Raw genomic sequence first — 23,480 nt, forward strand, 5'->3', positions numbered from 1 at the left:
ATTGTGGAAGCAGGGCCATGCCTAGGGTCTCTGGCGCCCCCCCTGCAGATTATCAGTTGGCGCGCGCCTCCCCCCCTCCCGGACCTGCCTGGCTCCAAGGCGCGTGGAAGAGCTGGGCGGTGCCAAAGAGCCGAGCGCTGCTCCCCCAAGCTGCTGTCTGGGGCGCGATGGATGAAATGGCTGGGTTTGGCCTGCAAAGGAGGCTCTGAGCATACTTCTCAGTCAGCCTGAGCCTCCTCCGCTCCATCCCCGATTCCCCGGCGCTTTAAATTTACCTCGCTCTGCCTCCAACGTCTGCGCAGCGTCAGTGAAAGCGCTGCCTGTCTGACGTCTCTCCACCAGCCTTCCCTTCGCTCGTTCGTTCCCTCTGTGTCCCGCTCTCAAGGAAATGACGTCAGAAGAAGGCGGGACACAGAGGGAACGAATGAGCGAAGGGAAGGCTGGTGGAGAGACGTCAGACAGGCAGCGCTTTCACTGACGCTGCGCAGCCGTCGGAGGCGGAGCGAGGTAAATTTAAAGCGCCGGGGAATCGGGGATGGAGCAGAGAAGTAAGGTTTAAAAAAAAAAATACAACTCGACAACGTGGTGCCCTTGAAGGCAGGCGCCCCCCTGCGGCGCTTACCGTGTTGGCACGGCCCTGTGTGGAAGGAAATGTGTGGAAGAAGACACTTTCATTGCACTTTCAGTTATCATTTTGGATGACTACAAATCGAGCTTATTTAGGAAGTCAATTCAATATGGCCCCTGATGCAGGCATTCAGCCGAAACAAGGGCAGTGTCGTGACTTCCGATAAACCTTGCTCCCTCCAGTTTGTGGCTCCGCTGTTCTTATTATCCCATCTGGGCACACTGCGTTATATTTTTGGAGGGAATAAAGAGCCAGCTGTTCCACCTGGATGGTTTTAGCAGCTGGTTTGCCACCCACCCAAATTCTGGCACCTCAGATAACTGCCTAGGCTCACCTAGTGATAGGGCTGGTTTTGGACTCTTGGTGGATAAACAGATGCTTGCCCATTGAGAAAACCTCTTTAAAAATTGCTCTGAGGAAATGAGGTGGTGCCGGAAGAAGGTCCAGGGCTGGGGCAGGCTGAATAAGGTACGTGCTGCGATTCAATTTAGAAAGGCAAATGCCTGTATATTTTACAGATGCAAAGGGTGAGTGGTCTGCATATTTTAAAAGAGAAACTCCTCAGGGAGTTTTCCTATCTGAATCCATTTGCAAGCTAAGTTCCTCTAGGCCTGCAAGCTAAGCAGGTGGACTCAAAATTACCCAGTTATTTAATGTTTTGTTTATACAGTGATTAAATGTTCTTAAGCCTAGATGATACACCTCCGCCTAAAGGATCCGAATTGCTCAAAATTCCTGCATCTGCCTCTAATGCACACACTTATAAGCTGACCACAAAAAATGTAATACTAGGCTTGAAATCCGTGGTGAACTTATGAAGTTGGCTAGCAAAAAGAAGTATTTTAATTTGGGGGGAAGTGGAGAAAGGAAGCGGCCAGAGAATTACATTCCTGTTTGACGCAGACTCCACCTGCGAGAGCCTCTGTCCTGTGGACCCTTTACGGAGTCTGATTTTTAAGAAGACGTTCCCTCTGTGGCTCTCAGAGCTGTGTGCTCCCCTGTCACAGACCTGCCTATCAAAATGGATAATTACCAGACACAGAAAAAGCAAATGTACCGTATTCATCTGCAACACTGGGGCGCTTGCTGCCTCCTGGTGAACGCATGACGTCTGTGCTGTACATCAGGTAGCTGTCATATTCCTCGCCTCCATCAGCATCAATAATTGGGACGTCAGGAATGATGGGAACTATGAAAAGAGGTCAGAGAACATTAGTCAGGGTCTCACCACCAATGACGGCATCAGAAGGGCTCAGGTTAGCTCCACCCCCACCATTTCTTCCCTTTTCCCATCATAACTCATACTGCAGACTTCCCCCATCATGGTCTGCTTTGCTTGAAATGCTACAACCAGTGGCTATGACATTTGGAGTGCATTTTGTCATGGATACATGCCAATAAGTCTTATACCATTCGGCAGATGGCAACCATAATGGGCAGCATTGAATATCCGGGTTTATTTTGGCCGCTAAAAAGTTAACTGGCTATGCTGATATTCAGCACTAACTGATTAAGTTTTGAGCAGTCAAAGATAGGCCTGCTATTTAAGTAGCCTTTCTTGACTACTCAACATAGCCGGTTAGGCACTGAATATCCGTGCCTAACCGGCTATATTGCGTGATATAACCAAATAGTGGCTAGCCGCTAACCGGGTTATTCAGCGGGAGATAACCATTTATCTCCCACTGAATGTCCACAGTTAAGTACTTAAACCCTATATAACCAGCCAGGAGTTGTTCCTGGCTGGTTAAATAGTTCTGAATGTCGTGGGGGGGGGGGGGGGGGGACCAGCAGTCACTTTGACCGTGACCACCACTTTTCCAGCTGGCAAATACTCCAGATGCTAGAGATGCCCAGGTTGGCCTAGCATGTGTTGCCACAAGGGTTTTTTTTTGAGGGGGTACTTGGGGGTACTGAGTACCGGCACCTTTTCCATTGTCTGCTAAAATTGACCCATGGACCCCAAGTTTTAATGAAAGAGCTCAGGCTCAACACATCAATTCTGCCTTGTCATAGATTCTGTGCCTGGTTGCAGGGGGCCTGGCTATTGTGGGGTGGGTCCTTCATTGACCCCTGAAGAGTGGCCTAGCATTTGAGTACCTTTTGCTAGAAAAAATGCACTGGTTGCCACCCCCCTGGCACTATGAGTCAATTCTGGAAAGAGAAATCAAGCCTGAAACAAAATGGCTCCACCTCTGCATGGATGAGTTAACTGCACCTGCTCTGCATTGGAAGAAACTCTCTACGGAAACCTTGCCACTGCCCTATCAACTAAGGCCCTGCCCTAGCGGTGCTAGAATGTACCCTTGGCGAGTGACTAAGAACAGTACAGCCAAGCTTTAGGAAATCATGGTGGAGTTGGCTGCTCTGGAACAGTATAGAGTAACGACAGGGTATTTGGCATTTTAAAACTACTTAGGATTCTGCAAGGTCCCATCGGGCAATGGCAAGTGGTCATAGCATCTTGTTTGGCATTTAGCTACTAACAAAGCTGAACCAAAAGCATAAAACGTCCTAAAATTCAATGGAAATTAGATTTGATACATGAATGAATCAGACATAACAAATTAATTTTAATAGTCTCCCCTTTGTTTCAGGGGCGTAGCCAGCCTTCCGTGGGAGAGGGGTCCAGAGCCCGGGGGGAGGGGGCACATTTTAGCCCTCCCCCCGGCGCCGCCCCTCCACCGCCGACATTGCCGCCCCCCCCTCCCGCCGCGAACCCGCCGCCGCTGCAGCCTACCTTTACTTTTGCTGGCGGGGGATCCCACTCCCCGCCAGCCGACGTCTTCTTCTTAGTCGCTTCCTGCTCTTCAATTTGTTTGCTGACGTCCTGCACGTTGTACAATTACGTGCAGGACGTCAGCAAACAAATTGAAGAGCAGGAAGGACTGAGAAGACGTCGGCTGGCGGGGAGTGGGATCCCCCGCCAGCAAAAGTAAAGGTAGGCGGCGGCGGGGGCGGGTTCGCCGGGAGGGGGGTCCTGGGGTGAATCTGCGGGGGCCCCGGCCCCCTCAGGCCCCACATAGGTACGCCACTGCTTTGTTTTTGTATTTGAATGTTTGTGATATTGTTATTGTATGATACCAATTGGTTTGTTTGTTTTATTGTGTAACCCACTCAGATGGCTGGTTGGGCAGGCTATAAGTTTTGTTAAATAAAGAAATAGTATTAGTCACAGCTGCCTCTGTGGATTTTGTCATATCAATGTTAAGTGGTATGAATGTTAGGGCTGATGAAGAAAAAGTCTGTGCCGTGCAAATGTTTGCTCCTAGTTGGGCCCAGGGGCGTAGCCACGGGTGGGCCTGGATGGGCCCAGGCCCAGCCACTTTTCCTTCAGGCCCGCCCAGCGCTCACCCTAACAAGCCCCAACCCAAGCCATCTTTTCCTGCCTCTTCTGCTGGCTCTCCCCATCCACGTGGTCTGTTTAATTTTACTCCTTGAAGCGCCGTTCTCCCTCCAGGACCGCACCGGCGATTCCGATAGCCTTCTGCCAGCGTGCATCGTCGGGGACGGGGCTTCTCCTTAGGCGCATCCCACCTCAGGACGCGCCTGAGAGGCCCCGTCCCCGACGACGCACGCTGGCAAAAGGCTATCGGAATCGCCGGTGCGGTACTGGAGGGAGAACGGCGCTTCAAGGACTAAAAATAAACAGACCATGCGGACAGGGAGAGCCGTCAGAAGAGAGGGAGGGGATGGCGAAGGGAGAAAGCGCTGCCAAGGTAGGCCGAAGGAGACAGAAGAAAATGCCGGGGGGGGGGGGGGAGGGAAGGAATATTTTAAAATTACTGTGTAGGGGTGGGGTTGGGAACAGCCCACCCAGGTTAATGCGGGGCCCGCCCAAAATGGCAGGTCTGGCTACGCTGCTGGTTGGGCCTAAAGAAGCTGGTCTCATGTTATAATCTCCCACCGCACAGCACCTTTTGAAAACCAGACCTCTCAAACAGAAATGGTAAAAATCCTTATAGATGAAGGGTATCATTATTTTTTGCTACCCAGCAATTTCTTCTTGTTGCCTTGCTTCAGTTCAGTTGGAACCAGGAGTAGGATCTGGTGCCGTGAGCCTTAATTTGCAACTACAGGGGAATTTTCCCCTTATACCCCTCCATCTCCATCCCCAACATACCTAGTTTTAGCATTTCATCAGCAGCCTTCTGGAATAATCTAATTGAGGTGCTGAATCAGGCCACTAGGTGTCACTCTTAAAAAATGACCACAACTCCCTCTCCAGTGGACCTGTGAAGGGCAATTCTGTAACAGGTTGCCACATTTGCACGCCACTTGAGTGCACAAGTGTACTGAATATTGTCACTTTCATGGATAAGTGGACACTAATGCACGTAATAGGGTGTAACAACAAGGGGTCGTTCACATTAAGAATTCAATATACCACCTTTCTGTGGTACAACCAAAATGGTTTACATTCAGTCCCTCCAATATTCAGCACTATTTAACCGCTCAGAATTAGTGGCATTCCTAGGGTGGCTGACAGCCGGGGCGGATCGCCGATGCCCCCCCCCCCCCGGGTACAGCACCCCCCGGCGAAAGGACACCCCCCCCAGGTGCATTTTTATCTGCTGGGGGTGGGGGGGGGTGCCGCGCGTCTGTCGGCTTCACTTGTTCCCTGCTCCCTCTGCCCCGGAACAGGAAGTAACCTGTTCTGGGGCAGAGGGAGCAGGGAACGAGCGGAGGCGTGCGGCACCCCCCCCCCCCCCAGCGGCATGCACCCGGGGCAGACCGCCCCCCCTTGGTACGCCACTGCTCAGAATGGCTGCTGACTGGTTAAATAGTGCTTAACCAGCTATTCGCTGATATTCAGTGGGGGATAACTGGCTATCCCCCACTGAATATCCCCGGTTAACAGCTAGCAGATAGCCGGTTATATTGCCTGATATAACCGGCTATCTGCCTATTTTTAAAGCTGGTTTGGCCATGTGAAAAGGTGGGATATCTTTTGCTGGTTTAAAGGTAACCAGCTAAGTTTGAATATTGACTTAGCCGGTTATCTTTAAAACTGGCCAAAAATAAACTGGATATTCAATGCTGGTCACTGGAAACAGCTCGGCACTGAATATCTGGGCTCAGCGCCAACTGCGAGAGTTAGACGTTCTAACTCCTGTGGTCTGAATATCGGCCCCAATATATACAGGTACATGGGTGGAGCATGGGAGGGGCATATGCAATGCCGCCTCTTACGTGCACAACTTACAGACGCCTTTGAGCACCTACAGTTACACCAGGTCTATGGCTGATGTAAATGCAGACACCTATATGTAAAGCGTGCTGGTACCAGATTATGCGAGAACTCTATAATGGAATCTGAGCACCCAGGTGCTGACAGAGAATAGTCTGTCACTGCATGGCATCGGGGCACCTAAAAGGAGACCCCCACTCATAGAACTGCTCAGAGGAGGTTTAAAGTTCAAACTGAGGACCTTTCATTGGGCCAATCCATTTTATCACTTATTTAAGGAGATACAGGTTTGTACATTTGTTCACAAAGCCTGGTGAAGGCCAGAACACAGGCTTTTTGAATAAACAAATATGAAGAAATGCCGGAAATGACTGAGTTCAAACTCGTGGAACAAGGTTCATGTGGTCAGATGGCAAAGATACTCACTAGATATGGGGCGTTTGGGCTGTGTAGCCAGGTTCATGGTGGCCTCTCTCTCAGGTCCCCACCCGGCTCCATTCTTGGCCCTCACTGTATAACGATATGGCTGAGATTCTCTCAGGTTCTCGATCAGAACCATCCGCTTCTTTGGGTCATCGATCAGCACTTTTTTCATTTGTCCAATGGGTCCTATAAAGAAGGTAACTATTGTTGGCATTACTTTTTTCCTGGCATGTTATTATTTTCTGATCTCTAAACTAAACAAAGGACTAAACAGCCTACTAGGGACATGCATATGTGTGGATCCAAAACCCCCTTCATTCTACCTCAATCCTCATGCTCCCTCCTCCCCTGACATTTCCTGGAAATTTAATTAAAAGGTTATTAGGTGGAGAGATGGGCAGACATATAGTAGCAAATTTAAAACAAATATTTCTTCCCTCAACATGTAATTAAACTCTGGAATTCGTTGCCAGAAAATGTGGTAAAAGCAGTTAACTTAGCAGGGTTTAAAAAAAAGGTTTGGACAAGTTCCTAAAAGAAAAGTTCATAAGCCATTATTAAAGACTAGTAAAAATGGCCTGCTTCTGGCGCCGATGAAACGGGCGCTAGCGGGCACGGGACTCCCTTCCCCTCCCCTTATGGTACCTGTTCCGTCGGCCCAGGAAAGAAAGAGTCCCCTCTTTCCTCCTGTAGCGGTGGCTTCCTTGCTGCATGGTGTGGGAGTCCGGCTCTCGGCGTTTCAAAATGGCCACCGAGAGTTGAAGTATCGCGAGGCAGCTTGAACTCTTGGCGGCCATTTTGAAACGCTGAGAGCCGGACTCCCACACCATGCAGCAAGGAAGCCACCGCTACGGGAGGAAAGAGGGGGCTCTTTCTTTCCTGGGCCGACGGAACAGGTACCTCTAGACCACCAGGGAGACACGCGTAAGGGGAGGGGAGGTGACAGGGAGGGAGGGAGGTTGGTGAGGTTAAGCGTGTGCTACCATGGGCGGGGCTATGTGGCGAAAGGGGCGGGGTTCATGTGCACGTCAGCGGCGGCTGGGATTTGTTGGAAGGGGAGGAGTCCTACTGCTCCCCGTGCGTTAATTTGTTTTCATGTTCCGCCCTCGACGTCATCACGTGTGACGCGAGGGCGGGGCATGAAGATATTGTGGTGGCTTCACCACCATGAAACCACGAACCGGTGTGTGAGTGACTTCAGTGACGTCAGTGTCCTCAGAATGTTGCGGCTGCGTTTTATTATAGTAGATGGGCTTGGGAAAAATCCACTGCTTATTTCTAGAATAAGCAGCATAAAATCTGTTTTACTCTTTTGGGATCTTGCCAGGTACTTAGACCTGGATTGGCCACTGCTGGAAACTGGATACCAGGCACAATGGACCTTTGGTCTACTGCAGTATAGGGATGCTTATATATTCTTATATATGCACAAACAACAACCTCGTAAGCCTCCCTGAATCCCAGCAATCTGGCAGTGTCTCACCTTCCCTGTCCAATTCTGCAGGTTCAAAATCTCTCCTTCCCTTCCCTCTGATCTTCTCCCCCCCCCCCCCCCCTTCAGGCCCTAAAAGCTTGTCTGTTCACTGACACTCTTACATCAGGCTCTCTCTGGCCAGCCCTGGGGTCTTTCCCTCTGTTGCAAGTTCTGTGGCAGAAGGAAAGAAGCCTCAGAACCACCGGAGAGAACTTGATGTAAGCAGTGCTGGTGAACCTACAAGTTTGTAGGGCCCGTGCAACAGAAGCGGCGGCGGTGGGGTGGGAGGGGGAGAGCGAAGGGAGGAGAAGATGCTTGACATGCAGGAGAAAGAAATTGGGAATGTTACATTGGAATGGAAGGGGAGGGAACAGGGGTGGGGATGGGTGGGAATACTGCACTTGGATAGAAGGAGAGGAGGGGAAATGTGCTTGAAGGGAAGGGAGGCAGGAAATATTGTACTTGGATAGGAGGGAAAGACGGGAGGGGGGGAAAAGGAAGAGATGCCAGGATCTGTGGGGAAAGAAGGAGGAGAGAGAAGTGCTGGACTTGCAAAGGGGGAGACAGAACAGAAGTGAGGAAAGAGAGGAGCAGTTGATGGATCCCTGGGGGGGGGGGGGGGCGGCAGAAGGAATAAAGAGAGAGAGAAAGAGATGATGACTTGGGTGGGGAAAAGACAGTAGGGAAGGAAGAGAGAGGGACAGATGTTGGCATGTGAGGGGGGAACATAGGGATACAGAAGTGTTATGTTGGATAGGGCAAGAATAGGGACACAGAGATGGGAAATGGTCAACATGGCGGGAAGATAGGGGCAAGAACACAGGGGTGATGCTGGGTAGGATAGACAGGACACAGAGAGAAGATGGATGGTGGACATGAAGAGAAAAGAAGTGCCAAATAGACAAGGAGACTCTGGCAAGATAGTTAAGAGAAGACAAGATGAAAGCAGGAACCAGGGACTGGGACAAACACCATTAGAAAAATAATGACCAGATGATAAAGGTAGAAAAATAATTTTATTTTCTATTTATCAATTAGAATATACTACTTTTTGGAATGTGGGTCTGCCAGAACTGGTTTTAGATATGGCTGAGGCCTGTGAGAAAAAACTCACTTATTGGCCTTCAATCTCCAGCACAGCAGTGGTAAATTTCCAGCTTTGGGATTGGCCACCCTTGGCATATCTGTATTTTTCTTCTCTTTGGAGGGTTCACAGTCTCTGTTTGTACCTGAGGCAATGGAAGGTTAAGTGACTTGTCCAAGATTACAAGGAGAAGCAGTGAGCTTTGAACCTCAGTTTCCCTGCCTGGATTGTGGTCTGCTGCTCTAGCCATTAGGCTACTCTTCCACATAAAAGCAATTGTCACCAACGTGAAACTTCATTGGTTGAAATCATGAGTTGAGGACGTCTATGGGGACAATGTGGGGTCATAACCCATATTTAAGTAATAGGATTTTCCATTACTGTTCATTTTTTGTAGACACTGACTTCAGGGTTTTCAGGCAATGAACCAGTGATGTACTGCTAATTTCTTATTATTAAGAGTCTCTGGTCAGGTTCACTCCACTCAGTGAAACACTGTTTTCATAAAATAATTTAACAAAGGATTTTGGAAGGGCCTTCTGCGGGCAGTGGAGGTTATGTGGGGATGTTCACTGGTATGGGACCCATTGCTTCTCTTTAACCGATATTTGTTCACAGCTGCTCCCCAGGTGGGGTTTAAGGGTTTTATGGGGATTGCCATATTTTTTTGGAATAGCGACTATTTTAAAGTTTTGGCTCTCCTCTTCGGGTCCCTCCTTGCAGTGGTGGAGAATGCAGCTGATTTATCAAATGAAGATTGACAGATGCAAGGTTAGACACTTGGAGAGTACTCCTGGAGCTCGGTTTAGAGCTAGGTGGGAAGCCCTCTGGGTTACCCTTCCCATGCACGTGGATAGGTTAGAGGAGATTAGGGGAGGGAGGGTGGGAAAGGGAAGGGGGGGTGGGAGAAGAGGAGGGGGGGGGAATAATGTTAATAAGATAATATTGGCATTGTTTGAATAGATGTGGTTATTACAATATAATACTTGTTCACCTTTCTTTGTTGACAGAATGTTGTATATTTTTGAAGTTCATCAATAAAAATTATTGAAACATAATTTAACAAAGGGATCAAGGGAGCCCTTTCTGCATTGGGTACATTGCTGCAAAAAACTAAAGTAAAATTAATATAAAAGAACTGTGCTATGCACATCGCAAACTTCTTGAAGAAAACCTTGGAGGATCCCTTCAGCTCAGAAAAATATCTTCTCGAAGATACCTGGAGTGAGTTTACTAAAGTGTGTTAACATGTTAGTGCACATTAATGCTGTAGACATGCATTCGTCAATAGGTCCTGTGAATAAAATGGGACCTGTAGTAAATAATCATATTAGTCTGTGGCAACAAAGCGGCACCTTTTAGTACATCTATCCCTTAATGTGAAGCCTGTGTCACATATGTAACATAGTGCAGTACAGAACAAAGACCATTTTAAAAGGGGTTTTAAGCATCTAACCATGCAATTGAGCACCTAAATTCCTGGATTTGAAAGTTGCCATTTATATTTACATAGGCTTCTCCCAGCTGCACACGGGTTGTGAGTCCCAGCGGCACAAATAGCAGGGCTAAAGCCCAGACCTGCAGTTCAGTCAATTCTCAAAATAAACTCCTCGAGACAAAAATGGGATGAGCCTTGTACACAATTCATTTTTAAAACAAAATTAAAGAAAAAAACGAGAGTTTGTTTTGGTTTAAAAAAATATAAATCACCAAAGTCATTTTCTGTACAGCAGAAATTAACAATGGCACCAGCAGAAGATCATTCCTGCCCTAAGATTTACCTTAAGGTAGGAGGAGCTGAAGGGACTAGGTGAGGATCCAGGAGGATGCTTTTTGCAGCGGCAGTGGGGAACTGACATTTATTTTGTTTCATTTTTATTCTAATTTATCTTCTTTTTTTAACATTTCAAACAAAATAAAACAACAACAAAACTAAAAAAATAAATAAACAAATGAAATGAAAACCAAAATGAAACCAAAGGAAACAATGTCTGTAGGACTGTTCTAGGAAAGCTAGTGTCTGCAAAAGTGGAAATCACTAGGATTGTCAGAACATACAGAAACAAAGGGTTCATTAGAAGTAGGTTCAAAAATTGGATTCAAAACTGGGGAAAATAACATAGAGTATCTCTTCATTATCCTTCACTATCAGATAACTCATTTCCTGTCCCATAAAGTTATGTCCTACTGTACTCTATTAACCACACACCTAATCAAATTAATGATATAGGACATGCCATGTTGGGTCAACCAATAGTTCATCAAGTCCAACATCCTGTCTCTGACAGTGGCTAGTTTAGTCCAGCTGGGATACCCATCAGATCCCATTCCATGTTGCTCCTGTCCGGAAGCAAGAAATGGAGACACCTAAGGCTATCTAGTTAATGGACCTACCCTCTAGGAACTTGTCCAAACATTTCTTTGTAGCTGCCTTTTTCTGTGCCTTTCCTTGTTCTGTTTTATCTAACATCTTATTTTTACTGTCCTGAAGAGTAAATTTTGGCTATGGCTTGGCCTTGGCCAGTGTTGATTTCGTCAATGAATTAATAAGCCATCCAGCAAGCTGTCTGTTTTTGTTCTTCACTGAACAGTATGTTCTGTGTCCTGAGAGGCAAAGGAAAGAGAAATCATGACTTACGGTTGTCCTCATTGACCGGCGCATATGCAACCTCATAAGCTGTGATGTCTCCGTTGGTCTCGGCAGGCTCGGCCCAGCTCAGCTGTGTCACAGTGGAGGAAATCACGTTGAACGCCAAACGACCAGGCTCACTGGGAACTGGGGTAAGAAACAAATATTACCATGTTGAAGTTTTCTTATAGAGCAGCGAGTACTCCTGTCACTGGTGCCTGCTAACGCTCTTTACAACATCCAAGTGTCCTTAGATTAACAACCCTTAAAGGAACCAAATAAAGGAAGGAAAGGCCAAGCCAATGAAGTCCTTGGTTGCTTTGTGTATGAGGGCCTTGGAAGCGTTTATTCATTTACAGTATTTTTAATTTTTAAGTTATTTGCCAATGGTATTGGGGTTATTTTGTCATTTTTATTGTTTGTTAGTTGAATATATCATATGTTTTATTGCCAGCTGCTTAGAATTTTAGATTTGTGGCATATACATGCTTTTAAATAAAACAACGTTGTGAAGAATCAGGGTTCGGCTATGAGATGTCATGGAAGATCAATATTCTGTGTCCCTTATACTTTAGGATTATAAACCAACACCTCATTATCTGGACAGTTCGAGACAGGCCTGACTTTATCCTGTTGCATCCATGGAAGAGGAGTTGCAATAGAGGGGGTGCCAGAGAAGAAAATTGGCAGGCGACCTGAGAATTCTAATATAAAGAACTTTAGAACCTGCATTTCACTGTGATTCTGACCCATTGGATAGAAGAAAATTCAGTGTTTGTGACCCCTGAGGCAGGGAGTTACCCCACCGAAATACAGTCCCGTGTTGGCATAGACGGTCGGTAGCCCAACTGTTTGGGGAGGCTAAAGGGGGCGGAGCTTACCTCCATACGCTCCATGGCAGCGACGTCAATGAAGAAAAAGACACTACAGGCTCGCCGCCAGCTTCTCCCTTCTCTCTGCACACAGTGTCCCGCCCTCGCGGAAACAGGAAATGCATCACCGCAGAAGGCGGGACACTGTGTGAAGAGAGAAGGGAGAAGCTGGCGGCGAGCCTGTAGTCTTTTTCTTCATTGACGTCGCTGCCACGGAAATAAAAGGTCAAAATGCGCGGGGCGGGGGGGGGGGGGGGGGGCTGCATCACAAGCGGAAGTCCACGATTGGGCTGGGGAGGCTTAGCCTCCCCAAGCCTCTTATACGGGGTGCCTATGCGTGTTGGGTCCTATCCTGCGAGGTACTTTGGTTAATAAATATTTATACACCTATAACTGGCTCCTGGAAGTCTTTCTTCTCATCCCATTTAGATGACAGATCATCCACTTCACAACTTTTCACATCCTTTCCCTGTCCCATACATATGAAAGGTGCACTGCTCAGAAGAGATTGGATCTGTCTAGGCAGAAATCCCCATCTCTAGTGTATAAGATTTTAGGCGGCTGTTTGAATTTTGGATTGGATTACCTGCCTTTCCAACTCCACGTATGAATGAGTTTTTAAGTATTGTAGCTATTTTCTTGTTCTCCGAGGGCTCACAATTTAGGTGGGAAATTATCAACATGGGTTATACTTGGCTCACTTTTATTACATACTAGTAAAAAAAGGCCCGTTTCTGTTTGTAAGGAAACGGGCGCTAGCAATGTTTTTTTTTTTTTTTTGGTAACTGAAGAGTTGTTAGTAAAGTATTACGGTATAATGAGAAGGAATAATTGTTACATTTGTAAATCATCTGTTGCTGTGTTGTACTATCATGTGAAGCCACTGTCTTTCCAGGTGCAGTGTATGTTTGAGAGAGTGCGAGTATGTGTGTGAAAGTGTGTGTCTGTCTGACAGACAGACAGACAGACAGAGTGTGTGAGTTTGATAGAGTGTGTCACAGGGACACACAAAGAGTGAAAGACTGTGTGTGTGTGTGAGAGAGAGAGAGAGTGTGTCTGTCTGTGTGTGTGTTTTTGTGTGTGCATGACCCCTTCCTTCTGTCCAAGTTGCAGGGTCGACCCCTCCCGCCCATGTGTTTGGATTTTCAGTAACTTTCCCTTGTTTTAATCCTGTGATTGTGCTCTTTTGCCCATGCCCTCCATCCATCCTTGTTTAACATTTGTCCTCTCCCCTTTCCCTCCGGTTCTGTTCTCTCCCCCCCCCTCCATGTGTTGTGTTGTGTGTGTGTGTGTATGACCCCTTCCTTCTGTCTGAGGTGCAGGGTCATTCCCCCCCCCCCCCCCCCCCCCTTAGTATGAAGAGTTTCAGTCTCTGGTAACCACAGCTGATATTGTGATGTCATAATGCCTCATTCCACCAATGCCTAAGAGCCAACCTCATCAGTGATGTCACAATGGCTGGATTGTCCTATACGTGGCTCACTTTTGTTACATATAGTAGTGATTTCGATTTCTAGGACATTTCTTTTTTCATTAAATTAAGGGGAGAAGTTATCAACGTGGGCTGCTGTTAAGATGTGTGATTTTACTATTACTAATAACTAAGTCTCATTGCATAAAATGAGATCTGTGCTAAAACAGCACAAGTAACTGGTAAAATTATACATCTTAACAGTAGCCCATGTTGATAACAACGTCCCTCAGTTGTACCTGAGGTAATTGATGGGGAAATGACTTACCCAAGGTTACAAGGGGCCTCAGAGGAAGAGACAAGATTTTAATTCTGATCTCCCTGGTTCTCAGCCCACTGTGGTAACCAGCAAGCTACATCTCTACTCCAGTCTGGTTTTATGCAATAAGGCTCCAATGCTCAGAAGCAAACACAGGTGATAGAACCCATTAGTGCTGGACTAGCATCAGCGTTTGCCGGTGCACCATACTCAGAGGCCCCTACTGTGGCAATCAATGAGCAGCAATAGCATTAAAATGAGATTTAAATTAGTTCATTTTGTATTCCTCGCAATTCTCGGAGAACAGTGTCCTGAAGAAGGGCGTCCCTAATGCAGAAAACCTGCCTTGAGCATCAGGGCAAGATTTTAACCTGGACCATACGGATACATACAGTGGGGGAAATAAGTATTTGATCCCTTGCTGATTTTGTAAGTTTGCCCACTGACAAAGACATGAGCAGCCCATAATTGAAGGGTAGGTTATTGGTAACAGTGAGAGATAGCACATCACAAATTAAATCCGGAAAATCACATTGTGGAAAGTATATGAATTTATTTGCATTCTGCAGAGGGAAATAAGTATTTGATCCCTCTGGCAAACAAGACCTAATACTTGGTGGCAAAACCCTTGTTGGCAAGCACAGCGGTCAGACGTCTTCTGTAGTTGATGATGAGGTTTGCACACATGTCAGGAGGAATTTTGGTCCACTCCTCTTTGCAGATCATCTCTAAATCATTAAGAGTTCTGGGCTGTCGCTTGGCAACTCGCAGCTTCAGCTCCCTCCATAAGTTTTCAATGGGATTAAGGTCTGGTGACTGGCTAGGCCACTCCATGACCCTAATGTGCTTCTTCCTGAGCCACTCCTTTGTTGCCTTGGCTGTATGTTTTGGGTCATTGTCGTGCTGGAAGACCCAGCCACGACCCATTTTTAAGGCCCTGGCGGAGGGAAGGAGGTTGTCACTCAGAATTGTACGGTACATGGCCCCATCCATTCTCCCATTGATGCGGTGAAGTAGTCCTGTGCCCTTAGCAGAGAAACACCCCCAAAACATAACATTTCCACCTCCATGCTTGACAGTGGGGACGGTGTTCTTTGGGTCATAGGCAGCATTTCTCTTCCTCCAAACACGGCGAGTTGAGTTCATGCCAAAGAGCTCAATTTTTGTCTCATCTGACCACAGCACCTTCTCCCAATCACTCTCGGCATCATCCAGGTGTTCACTGGCAAACTTCAGACGGGCCGTCACATGTGCCTTCCGGAGCAGGGGGACCTTGCGGGCACTGCAGGATTGCAATCCGTTATGTCGTAATGTGTTACCAATGGTTTTCGTGGTGACAGTGGTCCCAGCTGCCTTGAGATCATTGACAAGTTCCCCCCTTGTAGTTGTAGGCTGATTTCTAACCTTCCTCATGATCAAGGATACCCCACGAGGTGAGATTTTGCGTGGAGCCCCAGATCTTTGTCGATTGACAGTCATTTTGTACTTCTTCCATTTTCTTACTATGGCACCAACAGTTGTCTCCTTCTCGCCCAGCGTCTTACTGATGGTTTTGTAGCCCATTCCAGCCTTGTGCAGGTGTATGATCTTGTCCCTGACATCCTTAGACAGCTCCTTGCTCTTGGCCATTTTGTAGAGGTTAGAGTCTGACTGATTCACTGAGTCTGTGGACAGGTGTCTTTCATACAGGTGACCATTGCCGACAGCTGTCTGTCATGCAGGTAACGAGTTGATTTGGAGCATCTACCTGGTCTGTAGGGGCCAGATCTCTTACTGGTTGGTGGGGGATCAAATACTTATTTCCCTCTGCAGAATGCAAATAAATTCATATACTTTCCACAATGTGATTTTCCGGATTTAATTTGTGATGTGCTATCTCTCACTGTTACCAATAACCTACCCTTCAATTATGGGCTGCTCATGTCTTTGTCAGTGGGCAAACTTACAAAATCAGCAAGGGATCAAATACTTATTTCCCCCACTGTACTTTTGATCATGTTGGAAACATTCTGTGGCTTATTAAAGAGGACTTGAATGCGTGACAAGGAAGAAGTAAGCTATCATTTTTAAAGGAAAGTCAGCAAGTCGAAAAGGTTGGCAAGAAAAAAAGCTGCACTTCTATTTTAATTTTAAAAAGAGTTACAATTGTAGACGTGAGAAATGGGATTTTGCGGTTTGTTCCCGCACAGCTCTTGTCACAAGCCCCAGTTGCAACCTCCCCCTTAAGAGTTTGTTCCATCCCCAAGCCTCAGCACAGGCTCATGTGCACAAGAACCGCACTTCACAACACACAACTCTTGAAAACATGCGCCTGGCACAATCCCTGGCACAGCGTGCCTATATTTGCATATCATTAGCGTTGAGAATTAGGGAGTTGCTCAGGTGTGCTGTTCCGGTGCTGTTCAGAACAGCGCCGGAGTTTTGAGCATTGGAGCACAAGTGAGGAGAGCCAGAACTCACCATCCTCAAGAGTTCGGCAGTAGACAATGTCAGAGTAGGGTCCCTCTCCCAGAGGACCGTAGGCGCACACCCGCATCTCATAATCACAGTATGGGTACAAGTTAAGCAGCTCTGCCGAGGGCACTTTGGTATCAATAACTGGACCATCTGTTTCAGGATCTCCCTGGATCCAGTATCTCACCTGGAAAGAAAATTAGACAATGAAGGACCTGTCCATCTGTCTGTCCGGGATTGCATTAGGCAGGGAAATTCAGATTCTGACTCTCCAAGGGCTTTGCCGTGACTACATCATAGAAACTGTGAATCTGATACACTGCATATTTCCTGTCCAAGGGCTGCCACCAGCTCTGCTCCAGTTAGTAAGACCCTGAATACTGCAGCCTGTTCATTCTCAAGCAGTAAAGGGGTGTGGAAGCTGTGCCAGTCCACTTTTAAAGGTAATAAAAAAAGATAAGAAAATAAGATGATACCTTTTTATTGGAGTAAATACGTTTTTTTTTATTAACTTTCAAAGGTATCACCTTCCAAAGCTAATCAAAAATGTATTAAGTTAGTCCAATAAAAAAGGAATCATCTTATTTTCTTTTCCTTGTTTCATCTCTATTTATTTCCTACTAGTAAAAAAGGCCCGTTTCTGACACAAATGAAACGGGCGCTAGCAAGGTTTTCCTCGGAGTGTGTATGTTTGGGAGAGTGTATGTGAGAGTGAGTGTTTGAGAGTCAGAGTGAAAGTGTGAGTCCAATCCATGCTCCTCTGTCACCTGGCCCCTCCATTCATCCCTATCCAGCAATTCCGCTGTCTCCCTGAGGCCTGCCCTGCAATCCTTATGCATCCATGGCCATCTGTCCCCTCCATTCATCCCTATCCAGCAATTCCCCTCTCCCTGAGTCCTGCCCTTCCAATCCATGCTCTTCTGTCACCTGGCCCCTCCATTCATCCCTATCCAGCAATTCCCCTCTCTGCCTGAGGCCTGCCCTGCAATCCATATGCATCCATGCCCATCTGTGCCCTCTATTCATCCCTATCCAGCAATTCCCCTCTCCCTGAGTCCTGCCCTTCCAATCCATGCTCCTTTGTCACTTGGCCCCTCCATTTTTCCCTATCCAGCATTTCCCCTCTCTGCCTGAGGCCTGCCCTGCAATCCATATCCATCCATGCCCATCTGTCCCCTCCATTCATCCCTATCCAGCAATTCCCCTCTCCCTGAGTCCTCTCCTTCCAATCCATGCCCATCCATGCTCCTTTGTCACCTGGCCCCTGCATTTTTCCCTATCCAGCATTTCCCCTCTCTGCCCGAGGCCTGCCCTGCAATCCATATCCATCCATGGCCATCTGTCCCCTCCATTCATCCCTATCTAGCAATTCCCCTCTCCCTGAGTCCTGCCCTTCCAATCCATGCCCATCCATGCTCCTCTGTCACCTGGCCCCTCCATTTTTCCCTATCCAGCATTTCCCCTCTCTGCCTGAGGCCTGTCCTGCAATCCATATCCATCCATGCCCATCTGTCCCCTCCATTCATCCCTATCCAGCAATTCCCCTCTCCCTGAGTCCTGCCCTTCCAATCCATGCCCATCCATGCTCATCTGTCACCTGGCCCCTCCATTTTCCCTATCCAGCAATTGCCCTCTCTCCCTGAGGCCTGCCCTGCAATCCATATCCATCCATGCCCATCTGTCCCCTCTATTCATCCCTATCCAGCAATTTCCCTCTCTCCCTGAGTCCTGCCCTCCCAATCCATGCCCATCCATGCTCCTCTGTCCCCTGCCCCCTCCATTCATCCCTTTCCAGCAATTGCCCTCTCTCCCTGAGCCCTGCCCTCCCAATCCATGCCCATCCATGCTCCTCTGTCCCCTGCCGCCTCCATTCATCCTTTTCCAGCAAGTCCCCTGTCTCCCTTCCATGACCCCCCCTTGCATCCAAGCTCCTCTCTCTCTCATGTCCCAGCCTGGCCCGCCCTCTTCTCCCCCCCCCCCTTCGCATCCATGCTGTCGTTTCTCCCCTGCCCTCCCGCTCCCATTGTTGTACTTTTGTGGCCACCCTCTTCTCTCCCCCCAACATGGGTTTTTTTTTTTTATTGTTTTTAAATTTACCTCCGTTGCGGTTCCGGCAGCGAAGCGTCAGGGAAGTAGGCGGTGCTCCCGACGTCTAGGTTTCCCTTCGCTGTGTTCCGCCTTCTTTTGACGTCATCCTTGACGTCAGAAGAAGGCGGAACACAGCGAAGGGAAGGCTAGACGTCGAGAGCGCCGCCTCCTTCCCTGACGCTTCACTGCCGAGCGTTGCGATTGGTTGAGTGTCATTGCTCCGCCCTCGACGTCATCACGTTTGATGCGTGGGTGGGGCAGACACAATGCGATCTCACCCCCTTCACTTAGAATGTTGGCTAACTAACAGAGGCTTCATTAGAACGTTGGAGGTGCGTTTTATATAGAGAGATTCTCAAGCAGGAATTCAGAATTTGAACTTGTAACTCTTTGGCTTTAAATCAAACATTTTGTCCTTCAGAAGCAGCTGGAGCAGCTGTTATTTAAAACAAGGTGCTCATTTCCTGCCCTTACTTCTGCTCTCTTTTATATATTGTCTGTGTGGGGTAGGAGACTGGTCACATACGCTTATGATACAGCTCCTCAATCACATACCGATACTGCAGATTGCATATTGTGCACTGTCCTGACTGGGTGACTCTCTCCACTTTGCTTGGCATTCCTTTCTGGGACTTGGGAGTTACTCATTTTCTCTAAGTGATCAGTCCAAGAACTGAGAGAGATCACCAGATAGGGCAAACCTTTTCTGATTCTATCTCCTCTGAATCTTCTAGAGAGAACTGTACTCTAACCCCACCAAATACCCAATGTGTTCTGATGTCTTATGGCTGCCCTCTCCCGTTTCCGTAGGACAATGAACTCTGGCAACACTGCTGAGTTCTCCTTCTGTTTGGGAAGTTCTTACCTTGTATCCTGCGAGTTTTCCAGGTGGTGGTACCCAGTTCAGCCGGATCTTTCTGGCACTCATAGCCTGGGCATTGAGGTTGATCGGTGAACCAATCTTGCCTTTTGGTGACTGGACAGACTGAGTCAGGGCCACATTTTCCAAGGGTTCTGGAGGAGGTAAAATATGACACTTAAGTTTCAAACTTTGACAAAGGGATCACTGCCACCCTCCCACTTACAGACCTGATCTGATAAGCATACTACAGCTATGGAGATTCCTGACATAAAGTGAATGTTTAATGGGAAAGGGAATGGGACTTGATATACTGCCTTTCTGCAGGTACTTATTTTGTACCTGGGGCAATGAAGGGTTAAGTAACTTGCCCAAAGTCACAAAGAGCTGCAGAAGGAATTGAACCCAGATCCCCAGGATCAAAGTCCACCACATTAACCACTAGGCTACTCTTCCACTCCTTCTTTAGGCTTCTTTACTCCTAATTTGTTTAAACAAAATTGACCCCCCCCCCCACCCACACACACACATATATCAGTTATGAAACCTCAGTAGAGATATGGAACATTAATACAGAGATCCTATTTATCTGTGTTCCACCAGAGAGCAGCACAGTGCATACATAGTTAATATAGTAGCACAGTAGATGAAGGCAGATAAAGGCTGAAATGTCCTATCCATTCTTCCCAGTATAACCAACTTACTGAGCAGAAAGACATACCAAACAGAATGGGAGAGGGGGACAGAAGGTCAATAAGAGCCCCTCAGCTCCCTCCTCCACCTCGATCATATTAGATTTACCTGTACATTATGAAGTGTGCTATACAAACATCCACCACTAGATGTCACAATAAATCTCTTAACACAACCAAATAAACAGCTGGCTTAGAATTTGGCTCCCCACAGGATCAGGTACAGGGCAATTCTAAAACTGCATGTGTGTAGCCCATGTAAGTGCTGAGATAATTGGTACATTCTATAAAATGTATCAGCGTGTAACCGCAAGGGGGTGTATACTTGGGCAGTGCATGAGCGGATCTCCAGGTAACACGCGTAACTTATAGGTAGCCCCAGTGGCGTACCAAGGGGGGGCGGTTGGGGCAGTCTGCCCCGGGTGCACGCCGCTGGGGGGGGGGGGGTGCCGCGCGCCAGTCAGCGTCGTTCGTTTCCAAGCTCCCTCTGCCCCGGAACAGGAAGTAACCTGTTCCGGGGCAGAGGGAACATGGAAACGAACGACGCTGACCGGTGAGCGGCACCCCCCCCAGCAGCGTGCACCCAGAGGGGGGGGTTCTTTTGCCGGGGTGGGGGGGTGTTCCTTCGCTGGGGTGGGGTCACGCTGCATGGGGGGGTGCTGCACCCGGGGAGGGCGGGGCGCATTGGCGATCCACCCCGGGAATCAGCACCCCTCGGAACGCCACTGGGTAGCCCTTAGGTGCATTCCCTTAAACATGCCATTGACCTGGTGTGCGTACACCTAATGTTGTGCGCGCTTTCTATAATGGGATCTGTATGCACTGATGATATTATACAATTGGCATTCAGTGAAGCCCATCGTGGTACCTAACATGTGATGTCAGCTATAGAATTTGCCTCTGTAATGACTTGTGAGGCTTGATGGCAGATGCTTACAGTTCTGTACCATTCTGATGCACCTTCCCCGGATTCTATATAGTGTGACTTAAGTTGCGCACACAAACCCAGTCATATTCTGGATTTGCTCGTGTAACTTAATTAGTTAACAAGCCAATCAGTGCCAATAATTGTCACTGAACAATCAATTATTGACACTAATTGGCATTAATTAGAATTTACGTGCAGAACTAAGCGTATTCTATAACATGATGCATGTAAATTTTAAGTCGCATAGTTGAAAAGGGGGCATGGCCGTGGGCAAGGAATTGGTGGGTCATGGGCATTTCTAAAATCTATGCACATGGTTATAGAATACACCCGGTCTGCACATAATTTAGACATCAGCATTTACACCAAGTAACTGCCCATGACTAAATTTAGTCACACGGACAGGTACTCGGCATATTCTATAAACTGCACAGAAATTTAGGCTTGCTTTGTAGAATATGTCTAGGCATATTTCATTTTGCCACCGATTGTTTAGGCATGATATATAGTGGGGTTCCCCAGGGGGTCTGTGTTGGGACCGCTGCTTTTTAACATATTTATAAATGACCTAGAGATGGGATTAACTAGTGAGGTAATTAAATTTGCTGATGACACAAAGTTATTCAAAGTTGTTAAATCGCGGGAGGATTGTGAAAAATTACAAGAGGACCTTACAAGACTGGGAGACTGGGCGTCTAAATGGCAGATGACGTTTAATGTGAGCAAGTGCAAAGTGATGCGTGTGGGAAAGAGGAACCCAAATTATAGCTACGTCATGCAAGGTTCTACGTTAGGAGTCACAGACCAAGAAAGGGATCTAGGTGTCGTCGTTGATGATACGTTGAAACCTTCTGCTCAGTGTGCTGCTGCGGCTAAGGAAGCAAATAGAATGTTAGGTATTATTAGGAAAGGAATGGAAAACAAAAATGAGGATGTTATAATGCCTTTGTATCGCTCCATGGTGCGACCGCACCTCGAATATTGTGTTCAATTCTGGTCGCCGCATCTCAAAAAAGATATAGTGGAATTAGAAAAGATGCAGAGAAGGGCGATGAAAGTGATAAAGGGGATGGGATGACTTTCCTATGAGGAAAGGCTAAAGCAGCTAGGGTTCTTCGGCTTGGAGAAAAGGTGGCTGAGGGGAGATATGATAGAGATCTATAAAATAATGAGTGGAGTTGACCGGGTAGATGTGAACCATCTGTTCACGCTTTCCAAAAATACCAGGACTAGGGGGCATGCGATGAAGCTACAATGTAGTAAATTTAAAATGAATCAGAGAAAATGTTTCTTCACTCAATGTGTAATTAAACTCTGGAATTCATTGCCAGAGAATATGGTAAAGGTGGTTAGCTTAGCGGAGTTTTAAAAAGGTTTGGACGACTTCCTAAAGGAAAAGTCCAAAGACCATTATTAAATGAACTTGGGGAAAATCCACTATTTCTGGGATAAGCAGTATAAAATGTTTTGTACTTTTTTGGGATTTTGCCAGGTATTTGTGACCTGGCTGGATTGGCCACTGTTGGAGTCAGGATGCTGGGCTTGATGGACCTTTGGTTTTTCCCAGTATGGCAATACTTATGTAATCTAGTCCTTTACAGGTGACAAAATGTTGCAGAACTATGCATGTCTCATGTTGCAGCAAGAGTGATGCATTTATCCATAGAGAATCCAATAGATATTTTGCCCAAGGCCGTGCAGACCAAAGTTTGCTAAATCCACTATATGCCCTCCATAACTTGCCTGATGTATCTGCGATCGTGACAGTGGTTTGAGGATATCTGCCGATCCTAGCACCATATTTAGGGTTGGTGAGATCCATGGCAAACTGTTTGATCTGCCGGTTTGCCAGGAGGGAATCCATCTCTGAGAGTTCTAACAGCTTCACATGAACCTCCTTCCGTGTCTCATCTGGCTGGAAGACCAGATCTCCATCTGTAAAGAGGTAATCCTGAGAGATAGGAGGGCAAAGACAAAAAGATATTCAGCACCACCCCTCTAGAATAAAGTTCAGTTACAAATCCCATAAGTAATTTATTACTTTACAATAGTGATTCTGAATAATCATACACAATGAGGGCCATTCTCAGAACCATTTCTGTGGATATAAAATAGGGACATGCATGGATAAGTTCATGTTTGGGTCATTTTTTGCCCTTTTTCTTCGATTTTTGGGCACTGTTTTGGTTCATTTCATGTTTGGTTTAATATAATGTTTATAATGTGCCTTAGAACTTTATAATGTGTAAATCAATTATACATGCATTAATGTGGAGGAGTAGCTTAACAGTTAGTGCAGTGGGCTGTGATCCTGGTGATCTGGGGTTTGATTCCCACTGCAGCTTCTTGTGACCCTGGGAAAGTCACTTAACCCTCTATTGCTCCAGGTACAAAAAACACCTTAGATTGTGAGTCCACTAGGGACAGA

The 23,480-nt window shown here is 47.0% G+C and overlaps 1 protein-coding gene across 4 annotated transcripts in view; it reads right to left on the bottom strand.

Moving 5' to 3' along the window:
- The window catches only part of ITGB4 (integrin subunit beta 4), a 143,994-nt gene that overhangs the window by 28,706 nt on the left and 91,808 nt on the right, over window positions 1–23,480 (bottom strand). For all 4 annotated transcript variants that reach the window (XM_030208252.1, XM_030208255.1, XM_030208254.1 and 1 more), the window contains exons 27-32: window positions 22,796–23,003; window positions 19,439–19,587; window positions 16,492–16,672; window positions 11,439–11,576; window positions 6,246–6,428; window positions 1,686–1,817 (exon numbers count right to left, since the gene is read on the bottom strand). In XM_030208252.1, the coding sequence (XP_030064112.1) occupies window positions 1,686–1,817; window positions 6,246–6,428; window positions 11,439–11,576; window positions 16,492–16,672; window positions 19,439–19,587; window positions 22,796–23,003 (991 nt within the window). The remainder of the gene's footprint in view (window positions 1–1,685; window positions 1,818–6,245; window positions 6,429–11,438; window positions 11,577–16,491; window positions 16,673–19,438; window positions 19,588–22,795; window positions 23,004–23,480) is intronic.

Source organism: Microcaecilia unicolor, chromosome 6 (assembly GCF_901765095.1).
Source record: "Microcaecilia unicolor chromosome 6, aMicUni1.1, whole genome shotgun sequence".
NCBI lineage: Eukaryota > Metazoa > Chordata > Amphibia > Gymnophiona > Siphonopidae > Microcaecilia > Microcaecilia unicolor.